The sequence below is a fragment of the Pseudopipra pipra genome, chromosome 15, assembly GCF_036250125.1.
Source record: "Pseudopipra pipra isolate bDixPip1 chromosome 15, bDixPip1.hap1, whole genome shotgun sequence".
NCBI classification, from domain to species: Eukaryota; Metazoa; Chordata; class Aves; order Passeriformes; family Pipridae; genus Pseudopipra; species Pseudopipra pipra.
Genome location: NC_087563.1, coordinates 5,379,230 through 5,399,601, shown reverse-complemented (window position 1 = coordinate 5,399,601; position 20,372 = coordinate 5,379,230). Strand labels below are relative to the sequence as shown.

Here is a 20,372-nt window from a genome sequence, read left to right as displayed (position 1 = left end):
TATTCTAGTATTAGACTTTTCCCTAGGCTGGAGAAGTGATAAAATATCCTTGATGTGACTTGCTACTGGTTGTATTTACCTTCTTTATCAAAAAGTACTGAGAATAGTTTTGTTTCAAAGCTGTAGGTGATTTCATTTTACAGGCTGAACACATAGTTGATAAAATTTGAGATTGAAATCTTGTCCTTCCTATCTTTTCTCCCCAATAAAACCCACACTGAAGTAGTAAGGTTGTCTGCTTGTCTTTTTGTAAATTGTGTGTCAGTTCTTAGTTCTTCAAAATTGTTTACAGGCACAGATGACAAATTAGTTTTACCAACTAAATTACTTGAAAACTGTAATTTGATTTTTTTTTTCCCCCCACTAATGGAACTTGATGTAGAAAAGAGAGATCAGTAAGGAAAAGTGGGTCTAAAGGTGGTTGACGCTCATCAATTAATTAACTTGCCATAACAATTTGAAAGCAAACAATAATTCTTAACAGCAAAGAACATACCTGTATAATGAGGAAGACAGGTGCTGAAGTTATTACTTCAAGAGTTTCTTTGTTTTGTTTTGTGAGGCATCACTATTGCTAGAACACTGATCTCAATCACTTCCTTTGTATTTTTAGGGACTTGCTTGATTTTTAAATGAGCTGCAGTGTTAGAGGCAGGATGTTGTAGCACCTGTGGAACATTCAGGTTGTTGGGAAAAAAACCACCCAATATGTCACTAACGTGGGAGCACTTTGGTCCTTCTTACCTTTTTTGTCCACGTGCCTTTTTATACTGTTTTTTCAACAGAATAAATAATTTTTTGGTGGTCTGCTTTTTTTGTTTGTTTGTTTTGGAGGAGGGGCAGGGTGACACAACACCCAACATGTGATGATTATAATTTAGTGCCATTAGAATTGCAGGCTTGAAGTGGAAAACCTTCTTTCCTTTGTTTTATGAATCCCTTTCAAGCTGTCACAGTGCTCCATTCTGCTGACATTAGGATAAATTAAAACAAGAAGAATCTTATCAAGAGCAGTTAATTTGAGTTTATTCCCTTGTTTTACAAAAGAAGCAGGAAATTAGTATGGGCAGATAACTTTTTCTGGTGGACTTATCCTTTCTTTATACTTTCAAACTGAAAAATATTTATCCCACAGTAAGGAGACAAATTCTTTTTAAGGAATTACTTTTAGAATTTAAACTCTTTTTAGCCTTCTCTACTAAGTTTTTATTTATGCAGTTTTGTGGGCTGCCAGAAGTGATGAGAAACAGCAGTGGGTGCTTTAATTGAAGTGTTGATTGGTGGTAGTACAATGCATGTAATCTTCTCTGTATTTTAAGCTTTGTACCTGACCACTATTGTTGTAAAGCTTGATTAATCTGAATTTTGTCGCCATGTTTATGTAATGATAGCAGGTTTGGAGATTTATTTTTTTTTTTAAATACCTAGATTTGAAAAATCACTTTGTAAAAGGCTTACTGGTCTTTTCAGGTGTCAAGGTTTTGATCTAAAATGTAATTATTGGTCAGAGGCTGACCTAAGTGGTACTTGTGAGAAAGACTTGCATGGAAAAGGTATTAAAGGGAGAAAGCAACTGTAGAGAACCTTTAGTTTCTGCTTGAGACTGAAGCTTTTCTTAATTTTTAGTAAATTATTCCCATGAGAATTGTGACTTAGGATTTTATAAATTATGAAGATCTGACTCGTGGCTGAGTCGTTGGTCTGTGTGGGGATACTAAACCATTCCTAACAGCGTGAAGTAATAGTTGTTAAACTGACCTTTACTTCAAAAGGCAAAGCAAAACCAAACCAGAAGGGAACAGCACAAGGAAGAACAAAAAATGTTGCTAAGTTTCAGTTGGAGTTTTTTTCTTTTTATGTGAGTCAATGACCATGTTGAATTAGGAGGCAATTATGAGTATTTCAGGTGTTAGGGCTTGGCTGTTCAGGGGTATTTGAGAAGATTCATCCAAATTCCCAGTGATGTAGAGGCAGGATCTTGAAGTGGTTATTGTGAGGTTGACTGACACTCCTATGTAGACATAATCATTTGGACTTAATAGGGCCTATATTTAATTCTTCGTGGAAATAAGAATAGTAAAAAACATTTCATTTGACTTAGAGAAATCCACTTGAAATTTAGTTTCAGTTCACTTAGAGTTCTTAAATGTAACAGACTTGTGCACAAAGAAGCAGACACATCTATGCACTCTGCTAAGTGCTGGTCTGAATTATGTACATCCCTGAGATTCTTATGGTACAACTACATCCTAATGCTTTTACTAGTCCATAGGAAATGAAAACACAAAATATAAGTATTTGTCATTTTAAGTCCTGTGCTGTTGTCTCTAATATAGCTAATTGTTTACTTTATCTTGTATAAAAGGCATGGACAGTGCACTTGGAAAATCCAGCTCCTGGTGCAGTAGATCTGTTGCTGGTCATGTTTGGTAATATTTAGGAAGTCTTAAATTGAGGAAAAAATTCTTCAGACTCCCATTTTTTGTAACCTTACCTTTGGTAGGCTGAGGAGAGGGAAAATGATGTAATTACCATTGAGTTCACTGAACTGTAAGACTCTTTTAGATGTAGTTGAACTGTATTAGAGCGTTTTTTCTTTGCAGTGTTTGTGATTCTTGCATGAATATTTGGTGGTAAGATATTTTGTGAAAGTATACACTTCAATATGTCTTGTGGGTGTTCTTGTATTGGAGAATAATTTTGCTTGAGAGCTGCCACTATACTATGCAGGTAAAGCTTTTTAAGTTTAATTGACTTGTTGAATGTGCTTCAGAGGAGAGAAAAATGAACACAACTTTTGTAAAAGATCAAACAAAACATTGGATACAAAGTGTGCAATAGAACATAATAGAGTAATATAGCAGACAGTAATTCGGTCAAGACAATACAGGAAAAGTTGTGTGGCCTTTGTGTTGCAGAACAGTTTGTATTCCCATACTTCTGTGCATAACTTTTGTGTTACTGCCTTTTTTTTTCATAAGTTTTTCCCAATCGTAGTTTACCTCTGGAAATGGTGTGTGTAGAGGTTGAGGTACCACATTTTTAGATCTGTCCACTAGGCTTGGCCTGAAGTATTATTGTAGAATATGATGGAAAACCACAATAACCAAAAAGGTTATTTGAGGATAAAGTGAAGCACTGACCTGCCTGGTACTGAGTGTTCTGTCAGTTGTTATGGGTTTTGTCCTATTCATCAGAAAACATAATGATCATCAATAAATGGTGAGAGAATAGCAATGAAAATATATCGAGGTACTAACAGAGGAGCAGCTTCTACTCACAGAAAGTGCTCAGGAGAGAGGAAATCAGACAGCTGGGACAAGGCTCAGCCACGTAGCTGTGATGGGAATGGAACAAATGTTTGTTACTGGATGTTTTTGTGCAAATATTGGGAGGGAGGGGAAGCAGCTTGAGAAATTCAGGGGGTTTATTTGTAAGACTTTTTTTCAATGCTTCTGAAGTGCTACTTTCTCAAATAAACCATCTTTGTATTGTTTTCTACTGGTAAAAATTGGGTTATGCCACTTTGATAAATAGAAGAGGGGAAAATGAGAACAGAGCTTAGGAGGATATTTAGGCTCTGGTCCTATTTAAAGTCCCACAGTTATTTTCTAGATGGATGTTGACAGAGAGGCGTAAGAATTATGGGTGGAGGAAGCAAGTCTTATAAAATGCAAGGAAGTTTTCATATGTACAAAAAAAACCCCTCCCAGACAAACCAACCATAAACAATGTGATATCACCTTAAAGGGTGGAGCACATGTTATATGATTGGTAGCCAAGCTTTTAGTGATGCCTGCTGGGAAATGTTAAACAGTGAAATGTCAGAATTCCTGTGAACTAATAAGGTGGAAAAATTCATAGTACATGTTTGGAAGCATCCATTCAGCCAGCACTGTGAAGGGGAAAATTCCAAAGGAAGAAAACTGGGGATGGGGGAAGAGAGGCAGAAGAAATGAGGCTGATGCTGGTTCCTGGGTAGGTGACAGGTGTGAGTAGCTGCTAGGCTGGCTCAAAAGATGAAGCATGAATTAAGAAAATGAGTCTGCTGAACAATGCAAAAGGCAAGCAGTTAGTCCCAGCCTCGTGTGCTTCACAGGACACTGGGTCAGGAATTGCAGTACCTGTTTTCTCAGTTTTCAAATGTGTTGCTAGTATTTGTACTGTTATTTAAAATTACCTGTATCAGCACTGATTTTTAACTTAAACTGAAGCTTGAGGCAGCAAGCTGAGAACTGCTACTCATTCATCTTTGAAAGCCAAGTACAGAAAGCAGATTTCTTTCTCCCTGCCAGTGACTGTGGGAGCAAAAGGATCTGGGGGGTTGTGTTTTAGGGGAATGTATAGGAGGACACAGGAAATTCACACAGGTTTTACCTTTTCCAGGTATAACTGTGGTGTCTGATAGGGACTAAAATTAACTTAAAGATCTAAAGATTTACTTACGTAAGATTTTTTTTTTTCCTAATTTTGGCAAGGCCAAAGATTGTAGGTCACAGTCTGTTCTTTCCTCCCTAATAATTGAAAAATCCATTACTATCCCTTTGAGATATTTTTTTTTACAAAAGACTGCACTAAATCTGAATAAAAGCCTAATAAGTAGATTAGTTAGAACAATAGTCCTCATGAGGATGGTTGATTCCAAGTGTAGCTGCTAGAGATAACCCTAAATGCAATTAGGTTTAACTCCCTGTGAGTGTCAAAGGAAGGGAATACCCACGGAGACTTCTCTTCAGGTGACACTATTTTAAAGTGTCTCAACATTTAAATATTCTTTCCTTTGGGCATTGGTAACAAACTTCTCTTTTTTTGAAATTATTGGAGAAACAGAGCCTGTAAACTTCTGTTTTAACCATTGGGTTTAGGTGTTTCACATAAAAAAGGGATGGCTCAGCTTGCTTGTGTGAGCAGTTTGTTCTCCTCTGTGTCCTTGGTAAGGATCAAATATCCCAAAGTGGCCATAGGCAGGTGAAAGAGAAAATAGCAGATGAAGTAACATACACAAGCTTAAAGGGTAATGTGATAAAATGTCAACAGATGAGATGTTGATGGATTAATTCTGGTTTTCCTCTTGAAAGAGAAATAAAAGCAAAACTTGCATTGAAACAAAAAGGGAGACAGTAAAGATTTCAAAGCTTTGCATGTTATAGGATGTGATATGACAGAAACTGTAAAATTGCAAATTGCTGAAGAGGTTTGATTTAATTCTAAGTACCACAGAAGAATTGTGCTTCATTTAAGAATTTGGCCCCCTTTTCACATGAAAAAATAAGCTTAGTGAAAAAATTCCATGACCTCCCTTTTGATATATGCCTGCATATGCATGTGTTTACTTGAAACTAATTATTTTTAAAATATAAAAATAATATCAACTTGCTGATAATACCAAAACAAAGAAAGGAGCAATATTTTTTTCTCTATCAGTTTTATACTGATAGTCATTGTGCTCTGCCCTTTACATATCTTCATCTGCCTATTGTTCTTTAAATTGTCTTTCTTGATAAGATAGTGGAGCATTAGATAACTTCACTGTCTTGATAAGTGAAATGTTGCTGAAAAACTCATTTTCCTTCCTTGCTTTTAAATCAAAAGCCTATATCATCCAAAGTATTTAGTCATACCACTTAAAAATTGAATTTCTCGTGTGGCAAGGAGACATATAACTGGTTTGTAAACCCTGTCTGGTTTTAATTGTTTGTAGCTTGTCCCTTGAAATTCCTTTTTCCCCCAAAGTTAGGGATGTGAGACTCAGTAGTTGTCATTCTTTCACATTATTTCAGTTGTAGCAATATATTTGTGCTCCTGAAAGCTCATGTGTTGTCTTATATCTTTAGCATACAAAGTGGTTTATTTTCTATTGTTTTGGTCAGCTCTTTTTATATCTGTAAGTGTCAATGTGTTGCCTTTTTTTCTTTGCATGTAATAAATGACTGTGGTATACAGAACACATTTTCACTGTTGATTTGTGTGGGCCTTGGGTGCAAGATTAAATTATTATCTTATAAAAATTATGAAAGATTTGAAGCTGAGACGTACAAGGTAAAATTCTTTCTCCATGAAGACTTAGTGAACAACAAGTGTTGGAGTGATTGTACATTAATTATTAGGCTTCTTGTCTTGCTGTTCTGTGCAAGGAAAATCATGTAAATAAATAAAAATGGGGTTTATGTTTCCTGTTTACTACATCTGAAAACTCTCTGGATGGTATTATGAAATCCAATAATAATTTTCAATTGATTTTTGTGCTTTTCAAACGTGAGAGGGCTCCCTGATTACTTCATGTTTTCAAAATCCAGGATTGTTTGAGTTAGTTGGTTTTAGTCAGAGAGAAATGATTCAAAACTAAAGGATGGGTTTGTGTTTTGGGGTTTTTTTCCTATGTAATAAAGTCTCTCTTCCTAAAACCTGAGAGTTTGTATGAGACATAGATAGAATTCTCCTTGCAAAAGTGGAGTTTTGTTGGTTCCTTTCTAGCTGAGATGCAGCAGAATGAGCCTGATTGTGTTGTTAGTCAATGTAAAAGTCATCATGCTGCTGCAATAAACATGTAAGAAGTGATTTATTACATCTGAAAGTGTCCATTTTCCAAATGTATCTTAAAAGTTTGGTTTTAGATAACAAAAAATATCTTTTGCAATGATAGAATGTTACATAGTTGGCTATAAGAGTAATGGATAGTACACTGAAAATAAGTTAGAATGATGTAGCATGTATGGAAAATCTCCTGGCCTTCAGGTTAAATTCTAATACATATTACACAGATTTTTAGGCACTCAATCCTTTTTGTGGTTAATGATGCCCACAGTGGGTATATGGACCTCCTGCAAAGCAAAATTGCACCAAACTGCTGCTACTCAATATGCCTTTTTATATGTCATTGATACCAAAATAAAAGAATTCTCAATCTCTAGATAACAATGAGAAATGTATTTTTGTGTTATTGAGGAATGCATTGGGTGGGAGGAGGTGAAACATTTCATTGGCTGTATTGCACCAAAGGTGAATGGAATGGAAGAAAAGGAGGAGAGCCATCTCTAAAATGTTATTTGTTTTATTTCATTTAGATTTTCACACACACCTTTCTGAGAAATTGAAAGACAGACAGACAAGCTGGCAGCAGCTGGCTGAGACAAAGAACTCTCTAATACGTAAGGTTTTTATTTTGCTTAAACTCTATTCCTTGTAAACTTAGAACCTAGTTTAGAACTTGTGTGTCGTGCAGTGATTAATCTCGTTCTGTTTATGTTCTGCTTTATTATGTGTTGTGGGATTTCTTCCTTTGTTTGTTGTTTCCCTCTGGGTATTTTATAAACCTGATCTCTCTTTACTCCTTATTTCTATTTCACTGTTGAATATTACCTTCCTGGTTTGATTGAACTAATTAGGGGTGGGTTTTTTGCTGGGAGTCTTCATTGAAGAAGCTGTTTTCCCTGAGCTGATGTTGCTTCATGTCATTGCATGGAGAGAAGGAATGCCAAGACATGTAAGAGATGCTGGATGTGGGTACACACAGGCACAATTTAAAAACAATATGGTACCTGTGTCCAGCAGTATTTTCACAAAGGCAATTTAGGTATGTGGTATTCCACTGATAAAAGCTTGCATGTAATATGTGTTTCTTCAGAGATTCTTAAATCTGACTTTGGACTGAAAAATGTGGTGATAACTCTGTTCATCTCCAGTCTTGCTTTGAATTTTTCTGATCTAAGAGTTTCAGATTCAGACCATCACAGACAGTGATGTGTCACTGAAGTTTTGTGTCTTAGGGGCTGTGCAAAACAATCAGAAAGCTGTGTTGGTGGTTTTGGCTTTGTAGGGAATCACCTCATTGATAGTCAGGGGTTTTTTAAGTGCCACTACTCCCCACACACATGCATACCTTTTGTTTCCCTGAGAGCAAAACTCCTTTGGAAAAAAGGCCGCAGAAGAAAAAATTGCTGAGCTGTAGTAATATAGATCTAAAGACATCTTAAGGGATTTTTGTACAAAGATGATTCAGTGACATCTTAATCTTGACATTTCTTGAATTCAAAAAATGGTTTTCATTCATTGGATATGTGCACTTATACTAACTATAGTATCAGCATGTGCCCTTACTAAATTAGCAAGGGCCATTTTTAAAAAGTCTTTTGTCCTCAACACTGCAATTTTTACCTTGCATTTGACTGCCTAATGAGATGAAAGATGTATTTTGTTATTTCATTCTTTTCTTCCATTGCACCTGTGACCTAGCACATAATTGAAAGACACCTTTCCATTTGGGTTTTTCATTTAAGCACGTAAGTAAATGCTTTGCAAAACCAGGGCCCTAACCAGGAATAATATTGTGCTTGCTTGATATTTACATGAGACCTAAACTAAGGTTTTCTCATTGCCCCCAGCTTTATTTTCTAATAAAATAGTTGCTTGACTGTTGGCAAAAACTAGTGAATGACATTATTCTTTGAATCTCAATCAGTGTCTGAACAAATACTGGGACAGTTTCTGAAGTGAAGTTCTGGAAAGTACTGAGCATCTGTGACCGTGCTATAGTTAATGCAGCCCACAAGTGCTCAGTGTGTTTTCAGTCTGGAGATAAGGACTGTGTGTTGTCTTTCCATGCTTCTTAGAGGAGTGGGAGCCAGAGCATTTGGTAGAGCAATTAAATTTCCATACTGCTGATGTATAGTGCTAAAAACCGCCCAAGGTGGTATGTAGGTGGTTGGTAATAAAGATGAAATTAATAAGGAGTGGAAATGATTTTGTACATATCTCTGCATTTCTGAAGCATCGTGGTTATTGGTGTTGCAGCAGGGATTTTGGCACAGGTGAAATGAGTGGGTTACATTCTCTAGGCTGTACTAAATCTCAAAGAATAATACTTGAGAGCATTTTCCAGGAGCACAGGAAGGTTTTGCCTAACAAATTGCATCCAAGTGAACAATATCTTCTCTGACTTGAAGCTTTGAAGCTTTCCATCAAATACTGTTTCTCTTTGGTTTAGTTATTTTCCCTGACAACCTGATACCCTTCCCAATTCAAACAAATTTGATTGATATATTGCTTTTAGCTCTTGGTACTGTGCTTGTTCAGAGCTCTAGAAATTAGGAAGAATGGGAAAATGCATTAATAAGTATACCTCAACTGAAAAATACTTAGTATTAATTCTTGCCTCTGGCTTAACAATAAATATGCATTAAAGGAAATAATTTGAAGCAAGCAACAGAAAACCTTACTGCTAGTAATCTGCATGCTCTAAGTGTGGTTAGAAAGGTGCAGTGAGATTATAGATCCAGATTCTGAATGTGCTGACTGGCATTGGTATCAGCCAAATCTATTATGTTAATAATTCAGGGGAATTGACCAAAAGCAAGCTTTCTCTCTGCTCCTTTTAAACAGTGCCATAGCATTTTTTACATCAATCTGGTTGCTGCCAAACCCAGACAGATGGCACTAACCTTGGTTTAAAGCCTCATCTGGCTGAGAATGCATCCAAATAGTGTTGCAAATCTTTCCCTGTGCATGTTGTGTCAGCAGAAGAGGACTCTCTGTGTCACCAGGAGTAGAGCCCTCAGACTTTGCATTTAAAAGGCACCCACTTATCCTGTGTGCTCCTCTAGTGGATGGGTTGCTTTGCTGTATTCTAATGAAATGTTTGGTTTCTTGGTCTGCTCAGCTCTTGCCTTGCTAAGGAGGAAGATGCCACTGGTGCAGACCAGGAGGTTGTGGAAAAAAAGAGGTTAAGTGCTGAACATGGATATTAGAATGGTCAGTGCTTCAGAAATACAGGCAGAGGGATTGTTGTCACATCCATGCTCAGATGCTGGAAGGAAAAAAGAATACAAGTGTTCTACAGAAAAAATATCTCCCCTACCTACTATTTGGAATAGCCCTGAAGCTTACATTCTCTGAATGAGACTTTTCTGGGAGAAGGATTCCTAGTAGATTAAAAAAATACAACAAACAAAACAAAAAACTCCCCAGAATACCTTGGATCTGTCTCCCACTAAGCATCCAGAATGAAAAACAAAATCAAACAAACAAAAGAACAAGGCCACCCTTGGTTTCTTTTTCGAGCTGTAAAATAATGTAACCAAAGTTCAGAAATTTATTGAAATCAGTAATGCTTTTAAAGCATTCAGGTGGTATAATATTGAGTAATACACAAAAGAAAAAGCAATGTAATGATGTACTGCTTGGAGTATGATTTGAATAGGACACTGAGAGACCTGTTCTTCTTATTAAATGACAAGGGAAAAGGGTCAGTTCCTGGTACAGTGGGTGCAAGTCAACCTGGATGTTAAATGCAGGGAGGGCGAAAGGATTCAGTCAGGTAATTAAAATATATTGCAGTGCACTAACAGTGGTTGTCCAGGCAGCCTTGTTCTACCATTTCCTATCCCTTGGGTCACTTTGCAGTGTGCTTGAAGCATCTTTGCTGTTTGTCTCAGCAGGATGATCTTGAGTAAATTGGGATTATACGAGTCCAGGCATTGTAGTGGAGTCCATAGTCTCCAAATTCATGTATAACACTGTCAATACCAACAATATTTGAGTGGCTCTGGTTGTCAAGCTGTGTATTTGCTGTGTTGTTGCAGCAAGCAAACAATATCTCGCAGATCTGTGCGAGGAAGGGCTTAAAGTAATTTTGGGACGTTATCTATCGAACTGGAATTTGATGAAGAGAGGAACTAAGCCTTTTTGGGGGGAAGAAAATTAATTGGATTTTATCCTGTGCCTATGACATGCAGAGACAAAACACAACTGGCTGTGTGGGGAGCTGATTTAGGAGGAGGATCTCTCTATGGTATATCTGAAATCATCAGTGAGCACAGGAGACTGATGTGCAGTGGCCTTCACATATAAACAAGTTCTTTTACTTTGTTGAAAATTGCTTTTAACTAGTGTGTATTGATACTGTGGAAAGCATTCATAATAATTCTCTTTAAATCACAGTGGTGAGGAATTCAGTTCACTTTACTGCTTTCATTGGGGATTTGCCTTACTGAGGATTAGATGAGTTTGCATTTCTGGGATGTTTTTTAGGTTCACATTCTAATGGAAATTCTTTCAAAACTACATGAGCAAAACCTGGGGTTATCATGGGATTTTAGCAGTGATTTCTTTAAGTAGCCAAGTCCAGGGTTTGCAATGGCTCTTTGTTCATGCTGTTTTGTTAAGAGACAATCAGCCAGAGAACATAAACCACACAGCCAAAAGTATGTGATCAAATGAAATAATGAGAACCTAGGAAATTCTGAGGGAGAAATAAAACTCTCTTGCATATTGCTTCCTGTTAAAAAGCAAGCTGACAGTTCTACCAGGTGCCTCTACTAGGAGCCATGTCACAGAATTTGTCTTAACACCACCAGTATTTGAAATAAAGCATTTGGAATTTGCTTACAAAACAAAACAGGTTGTGTGATAAAAGACTGAGCTACTGGAAAAGTACTCTGTCATCTCAGATTTATACAAACCCATCTCCTGTGTAATGCACCGTGTCCTAAAAACTGGAAGCCATGAGGACAAGAATCGTTATTTTAAGGAATTTTGTGACAGCTTACCAAAAAAATAGTTTTTTCACTTTTTGCATGAAACTTCTACCTTAAAGATACTGATGAAATAGGTGGCAATTTTTAACACAAGCAGTGATAAAATAAACACCATCTGCTAGTGTTGACTTATTCCATAGTCTTCTCATGCTGGATGATTTTATTTCACTTTTTTTCAGAAATAGTTAATGACACATCTGCTGTGTGGTGGAGGTACGTGTTCAGTGATTAAATGTGGACAAAAGATTAGGGAAAACAGTAAGAAACCTTTTGCAGGAAATTGAAGAAAATATTCAAGTGCTATAAGGAACTTTATATATATATATATATATATGTTGATGCCTTTTGTTTTTTATTTTGACCTGGTTTATTATTGGATCACAAATGTTAAATGTATATTCTTTCAAAATACCTGGTTATCATGGAAAACTTCTCATTTAGTCTTTATTTTACCAAAGCAAAAATCTTTCCTCACCTGAAGAGCAGTCTCCTCCCACATCACCCCAGTATTTCCCACCTGTTCCTTCTCAGCCAGCAATGAAGAGTCTTTGTGGTGGGAATTCCTATTAAGCACTTTACTGCAGAGGCATTAGCAAAACGATCCACAAAAAATGCAAGCAATTAGGCTGTTAAACCTGTGTTTACCATGCCAAATCATATGTCCCTATGCTGTTATCAGTAGAAGTAGATTTTAATAAATCCAGAAAACTGAGTGTCTGGATCTCCATGTGGATGGGTGGATATTTAATTTTAAGATTTTGAGATGTAAATTAAAGCCATGGATTGGAAAGCTTAGGGGAAAAACCCCACCTTTTGGCTACTTTATTGTCTGATAGGTGGAAAACCAGGATGGAATGCACAGAGACATGAATTCTGAATCTTTGTCGAAAACTTTAATCTTAAGTAAAAACAAATTCACTGTCATCCCTTCCTGTCATCAAGGTCTGTTTAATGGTATGAAATATCTGTCCTCATTTTATGGTTTCACAAAACATTTGATAAGTTATGCAAGTTATGTATACACTCTAAGAAGAAAATTACATCTGGAAAAAACCCCAACATAATATAAACATTATGTCCTGAAACATAGTGAGTAGAAATTAAGCCTTGCACCAGCTTCTGATGAACACTGGCTGAAGAAATATTGATAGAAATATCTTGAAGAGTAGGCATTTCTACCTGTAGTTATTTTAATACTTATACTTAAGCTTCATTCAGTTTATTATTTTAGTAATGAATGTGTAGAAAAGCAGTGCCTGGGAAGTAATATGTGATTAATGTTAATTGTTCTGATAAAAGAAAAAAAGGAGCAATCTGACTCTGGAGTTCTGTCTTCACAGACTGCATAGTAATTAAAAATTGGAATGAGAATTCATGCAAGTTGCTCTAAATGCCTACATTAGATAGTGAGCATTTGAAGTCATCCCATGTTCCTTAGCAGTGATAAACAGATTTACATAAGTTAAATACTTATATTACAAACCTTTTGGCTTGACCTGATCTGTGTAAACATTTCATTTATGAATTATCAAATCTCTTTGAGAGACAGCCTTCTGTACGTGTATTATCATTTATGTTAATCTGCAACGTTTTTCAAGCTGCTGTGCCTGAAGTTGGGGTGAAGAATCCCTTGCTTATTCATACCCATATGTATGCTGTGAAACTTGAATAAGGAGGGAGACAAGAAGAACTGATTTAAAAAATAAATCATATACATATTTTTTTTTTATACTAGTGCCATAATGCTGTAATTTAGGGTTACTTATATCCACTGATATCAGGGGAAAAAGTGAAGGGAGTCAGAGCAGGGAATTTTTTATGAATGTCCATAACTTACTTGTATAAAAAACTTTCTTTGGTTTGGATTATGACCCGGAAATAAAGGTACTTTATTCCAAACTCCATCTGCATCTGTGGCAAAACCTCTATAGCCTCCAACAGATTATGTGATGTGTGACACTCTACTTTTTGTTTTGGAGAAGGAATGAGGAAATGAAGACAGTAAATTATTGTAAACTGTGTTACCTGCAAAGGCTTCCACTTACTTTGCACAACTGCATTCAAAGCTTGTCAATGGAAGGGCAAGTATTTTGATAGAAATGTAGTGGATGGTCTTCTCGTATCTGAAGAATTAAATCTGCTTGGGTTAAAAAACAGAGGTGAAAATGTGAGTCATGTAGGACACTTCTTGATATCCATTTCCTTACTGGGATAAGGGAGTTCAGTATTTTCGACCAACTTCAAAGTTTTTCTCCTGCCATTAAGACTTACAGACTTATCTGATAAAATGTTTTCATGCTGCTTCAGAATGTCTTTCCTTAAGCAGGATTGTTAGGAGTTAGTCTTTGATCCTGATATAATTGTTTAGATTTTGAGTGATGGTTCGGTAGCATGAATGTGCTTCAGAGGCAGGTTTTTCTGTAGTGTATTATGCTCAGAATCTGCCCATTTGTTCCTTTTTTATTTGGAATGAAAGCTTTGCTTTCTCAGTCAGAGTCTGAGATAGGAAAATACTGTGCCTCAAATCCCACATGGCTTGAACTACCTGCTCCTGATTAATGAAAATATTGAATGTGGTGTTAATGCCAGGAGGCTCCCGAAAGGACTTACTGAAACTTACTGACATAATCCTTTTCTAAGATAAAGCGTGATTTTTGTTTGATTAAATAGCATGTGGAAGTGAGAAATTGAGTGCATTTTGGAAAAGTAAATGAACTGCAATAAAGAAAAAGAATCAAGTGGCCTGTTTCTCATTATAAACCAGAAATGTTCCTCTGTTACCTAACCAGCTTGCAAGATCTTCAGCCTTATTGGAGCACTGTAGTATATTCATTTTTAAGGCAAAACTGTACTGCTGCATTGCCTCCTCTTTCCACTCAAAGAATACTTGGTGATTCTCAGAATTAGTTATAGGTGTTGCCCCCAAGTTTGGATTCTGAAATTTGACTTTGTGTATCCTGTGATGAAATCATCATTTAGGGCAATGCATAATGGGGCCTTTTTCCAGTAGTAAAAACAGCACATGCACCCTCCCTGACAGGTTATTACCTGGCACAGGCTGAACAGCCACGTGCTCTGATGTAGCAAGTGCCTGGTTTAGTCACTAGAACTGACATATTCAGAGTAATAAAAGGCATCTCTTAGTCACTGTCAGTCCTCATTCTCTTTGTAAAAAGCCTTGTCAAAAGAAACAGCACTGCACTTGCAGTCAAACTTCTTGTTGTCTTCTGCTCTTAGCAGGAAGGATTGAATCCTTCACTTCTTAGATCTGAGTCAGAAGTAACTTCATTTTAGGTTGGTTCCTGAACATTATATCTGATTGAAAATTAAATTTTGTAAAAAAAAAAAAACACGTAAGCCCCATTGTCTGAAAAGCAGATACCAGCTTTTTTTTTTGGTAGGTTAAATGTAGGATTTGTATCAACAATCTGAGGCAGAACTGAAATCAGGAAGGTATGTTTTGGATAGATTTAGGTTAATCTGAGGAAGATAGATAGGATTGATGTGGTTTTTATTGATTTCTTCATTTTCTGAGTCACTTGTGTGATATACATTATTGACATTCCTTTTAAGGTGACTCAGAGGTGGGAGAGTCTGCAGAGTTAGGAAGTAATGTCAGGTCAGGCATTGGTAGTTGTCAGAGTGGTAAATCCTGTTAGTGAGGTAATGAAGTCCTAGTAATGTGAAACATTAACAGCTGCAGCTGTTAATGATCACAAATGTAAATGCTATTTGCTTTCCTTTACTGTGCTTTTTCAGATATGTCCTAAAAGTGTGGTGGTAGTAGAAGTCAAATTGTCTCGAAGTTAAATACGAAGGGGAGAAATTAAAAATATCTCTTAAGTGTGAGTAAATGGATATACTAAATACATGTGGAGATTCATACAGACAAAATTTGAAATCAGTAAAATCTAAGCACTTGAGCTGCCCCATAAATAAGGAAATGTTGTATAAAAACAGCTACTGCTCTTATAGAATGCTTCTGCCTGTTTTCCATGTCAAATTAATATAGAAAAATGTACTTTTGAAATTTGTATGCTGAATATGTGTACTTAGCTGAATTCCTTGTTCTGCTTTTAATTAACTGCTGTTCTAAATTTGATTCCCTGACCAGGTGGTGCTTATGACCATTGTTTTACACAACAATCAAATTAGCATTTAAAAAGTCCTTTTCCTTCACCTTCATTGTTCTCATTTTGGAAATATCTATTTCAGTGTTCATGCTTTTTTCTAACCTGAACCTGGTGTTCAGATGTACTGAGTGAGCCTGTGGCTAAAGAAACCCTCCTTACCTCACCTGCTTAGAGCAGAAAAATGCAGGCACTGCTCTTGAAGTGGTATCACTTAATAGTGACAGATGACTTACTTTAGTTGGAGGGGAATGTGTAATAGAGCTTCAATTTTGTTTTATAGATACATATGCAGTAAGTTCTGGTTTTGTGTTAAGTCTGATAGAAAATGTACAGACTGTAACTTTCTGAATTCCCAGAATGACCTTGACTTCTGAACATTTCCTGTCAGCTTTTTCTCTTTATTCCAAAGTAACTCTATGTCTTTTTTACTTCTGTACCTTGCACGTGGCAACTGTTACTGTCTGTGACTTAATGGAATTAAGTTACAGTTCATTTTGAGGGATACGGGCTAAAAATAAACAATTCAATTTCGTAATTCACACCTTGATAAACTCCAGCTGTCCAAAGTCAGGGTTGTTTGTTTTTTTTTTTTTATGTTTCACCTTGCATTTTTAGGCTCCCCTGTGTCACCTCCTAGCTCTTGTGGAGCTCAGGTGTCTGCTCCTGTGCAGGCAGTGGCTCGCAGGCACACATTTCCAGTGTCAGCAAACGCCCGCCTGTGGTTCACTGCACGGGTAATTCCCAGTCGTTAATTTGTTGAAGGAATGTTTGAACCCATCAGCTTAAATGTAAATCACTTTCCAGGCCTGATGCACCAGGAGGCACGGGTAAAGAGGTAGTAAAATTATATTGGCTTTAAACTGTTGCCTTTTCATAACTGAGAGATGCAAACACCAAGTGTCTTTTTCTATTATGGGAAAAGTTACATGTCCAGGAACTGGGGAAAAATACACTGAAGTGTGTAATGCTGTAGAAATAGGATGGATAAACACACTTTACATGTATACACATATTTTATATATTTTATATATTTTATGTACTGGCAGATTCAGGTGGAGAGTTACTGAGAATGTGGAGAAGCAATGGCACAGGCAGAGAGCGTTCCTAAAGTGGGCAGGGTAGTTGAGAAAAATTGTTTTTCAAGATCTTAACATTTCTAATGTGTTCTTTGATGAGTATTATAAAAATGTAGCTTTCAAGTAAGTTACACTGTTCAGTAGGTACTTGGTTGAAGGCTGGAGGAGAATAAAATCTGTGGTGAGCTCACCCCACCCTGCCCTCAGCAGAGTGCCTGTCATATGTGGACATTTCTTAGTTGGAAACCTACATCAGTGTAGTATCCAAAAGGTTGTAAGCACCAGACATGAAAAATAAGTTCCATTAAAGGAAAGCTGAGCTGTGTTTCTAGTGAGTTTACATTTTGAAAGAAGAGATGTGCATGTCCTTTATGAATTGTTTATGTATACCTCACAAAATCCGGTGCTTTGTCGTCGTTCAGTGGGGTTCATCCGATGTACAAGTTGAGGAGTGGTAGTGTGAGCAGATGCTGAGTGTTCCAAAATGCCCATGGAGGTGAAGGCCAAGGGCTGTAAATCTGGTCTGCAGCACAAGTTGTTCCTTCTGGAGTGACCATGCCCAGAGCCACAGTGTATAATTAATCTATGCTAAACATGCACAGTATGCACAGGATGTAGAGTAAACGAAGTGCTAAACATATTCTAGCAGCTGTTCCAACATAGTTCCTCCTCCAATAAGCTGAAGAATTGCTGTGAAGAAGTGCAGTATACACTTTGTATTGGCTCTAGAGCTGAAAATTAATCAAAAGTGAACAGAACTGTGGTGAAGGAAAGCAGTTTATACATTGATTGAAACACTAATGAAGATTTTTTTTGCCTGGATATATAATATATATGGTTCTCTTAGTTCAGTGCAAAAGCAAAGCACATAAATCATCCTCCTGGATGCTTTTAAGGACAGCATCTGCCCTTCCTGGATAGTGCTGCCTAATATAGCTTTATCTGCACTATTTTTCTGGTGTTCCAGAAGCCTTGGAAGCATAGGATATTTGGTTCTCATGCGTCTTAACTATCTGACAGATCTTGAGTTAATCCAAGGTGCCTTGTTTCTGCAACTGGATCAGGATAGGGCTTTCCTAGGCAGAATTTCTGTTGTTATTTGTCATTATTATTTTATTTCATAAGCCAGTTAAGCCTTGACAGCTAAAGACATTTTTGAAAGAATTTTAAGTGTATCTTTGTAAGGCATGAGAACTGTTTATAGATGGCTATGAGTGAAAAGTTATTTAATTAAAATACAGACATCCTATTCTTGTTGACACGGTAAAGTCAGAGGATGTAATATTTCCTTGCTAAAAAGCAAGACTCTGCATTTAAGACCTGCATTTTCTGATGGTAAGAATTATGGTTGTAGTGGGTTTTTTTCCCCTCCACAAGAAGCTTAGGCCCCATCAGCACCATGGTAACATCTAACAGCTTGATTGGGGTTTTTTGAGAGATCCAATTGTTCTTAAAGTGGAAGTAGGCATTAGCCACTCAAGATTGTGTGTCAGAGCAGGTCCATACAGAAAATGATAGAGGGCTGATGTTGAATTTCTCCTTATTTGTATAGATATCTGTAGTGTAACCTAGTCCTTGCATTAAAGTATTATTTTACATGCAGCATGACCTTCACTTCCTTATACACCAGAAATAAATGCTACTGAAATTTCAATAAATGAGATTTTGTGTATATGGATAATGTGGTACTAATTATATTTGAGTTTGTATTTTTAATCTAAAGTATTTTTAAAAAAAATTCATCTTGGATATTAGTTTACACTTCTTCAAACTGTTGATTTGTCCCCAGCTGGGATTTCCTATGTAGCACTGAGATGTTCACTCAGTTGACTGTGTACTGTACTTTAAACTTTTAAACATCCTAGGCAGCGTTTTGATTTCTTTTCCTATGATGTTGCTATTTACAATATTCCTGTGATGTTGCATCAGCTGGCTTTTGACAGGTTAATATGTTTTGTGTAACTGCAACTTTAATCATCTTTCTTCTGAATTTGTCTGTACTTAAACATCTGCAGTCCTGGAGTTCTATAGCTTGGTGAGGTTGTTCAATCCCACTTTAATTTTCATCTTGATGTATTATAAATTTTACCTGGCAAGTAATAGCAGGAGGGAGTACTTCACACAGCAGTGCACCTGCTGGTCTGTGTTGGTCTAAGTGGCACATATTTCAGTCAAGTGATATGACAAATTATTATTGTTTCATCATTTCTCTCTAAAGAAAAAAACCTGACCTCAAGGAGATGTCAGTATTCCTTGTAAATGTAACAGCTCTTCTTGGAGAAATGCAATATTTGAATTCAGGTACCAATAGAAAACTGAAGACAGAATATTAGTTAACGCACAAGAATTGCTAAAAACATCAGAAATGGAGAAGGCAGTTCCTTCTCTTTAAATCATAGTTTTCAAAGTTATTTTATTATATGAAAATGACAAATATTTATTTTATATATGCTCATAGTCATACATAGATAGTTTGGGAGAGTCAGGATTACTGGCAGATTTCATGTTAAAGAGAAATGGTGGCACTTTATTGTTTATTGAAGGCTTTCTTCTGATGGAGATAAATAGATAAAAGACATGCTTGGGGTTACCAGGAAAATGGGATTTCATCATTGAATAAACGAGCTTTGAAACATTCTTCCTGATTTACAAATAAGTGATGATGGTGCCAGATATGACAAAGAGAAACATTTATTCTCATGCCTGAAGCTCTGACTGGAGTCACTTGAACATTGTGTCTTGCTGTCAGATATTTCATATAGGTTTTGGTAAATAACAAATTTCTAAGTTCTAGAAATAATCCCCATTATTCATGTAAGAGCACATTGCATAATTTGTCTAAACATAGAAACCCAGTGTACACAGAAAGAGTAGAAGACTGATCATTGTTTAATTCTGCATGTTGGGATGATCTGACACGCCTGTGCTCACAAAATTTAGACCCCTTGTGTAGTCAGTGGCAAAGGTGGGGGCTCTGTGCTCATCTCTTCCTCTTTCTGCGCTTATTTGATGCACCAAAAATAGGTATCTGAAGTTAGAAAATGTGGAATTCCCATCAAGAATGAACCCGAGTGAGGAATTAACCTTATCTAACTTTGAGATTGGCTCTTGGACTGCGTGACCCCGGGAGATCCCTTTCAAACTTAATTGTTCTACAAATCTCTATTAATATCTTCCTGTGACATAGAAAGGACTTAATTAATTTGTGTGAGACCTGTAATTTGTTTCCTGAAATCATAATAATCTTGACCTAAGTGTAGGCACTTATATTACTGAGCCTTTTGATACCATTTTTGGAGCTTATCTATTCAGAACCCAGATAATTTCTTGGTCCTTTGTAACCATTTCAGGTTATTTCAGCACCGCAAACAGTGAAGGAGGAGAGACCCAACATTCTGAAATAAATCTGAAACTTATAGTATTACCCAGACTTGATCTTGAAAATACCATCAGAAAATCTTATCTGATCACTGAGTTGTGTGCTGCACATGAGAACAGCAGTGCTGCAACTTCTGTATTATTAAACATTAAAGCGTATGAGGATGATAAACAATTGCATTTTTCCTGGATCCACAAGCTTTAAAGGCAGTGCTGTTATGGAGCCTGTTTTGTTGTAACAGAAGCTTCATTGC

The 20,372-nt window shown here is 36.6% G+C and overlaps 1 protein-coding gene across 20 annotated transcripts in view; it reads left to right on the top strand.

Moving 5' to 3' along the window:
- The window catches only part of TENM2 (teneurin transmembrane protein 2), a 1,078,265-nt gene that overhangs the window by 780,303 nt on the left and 277,590 nt on the right, over window positions 1–20,372 (top strand). For 14 of the 20 annotated variants that reach the window (XM_064671589.1, XM_064671588.1, XM_064671590.1 and 11 more), the window contains one exon: window positions 7,065–7,148. The exons of the other annotated variants lie outside the window; for them this stretch is intronic. In XM_064671589.1, coding sequence (XP_064527659.1) covers window positions 7,065–7,148 — 84 coding nt within the window. The remainder of the gene's footprint in view (window positions 1–7,064; window positions 7,149–20,372) is intronic. 20 annotated transcript variants of the gene reach the window in all.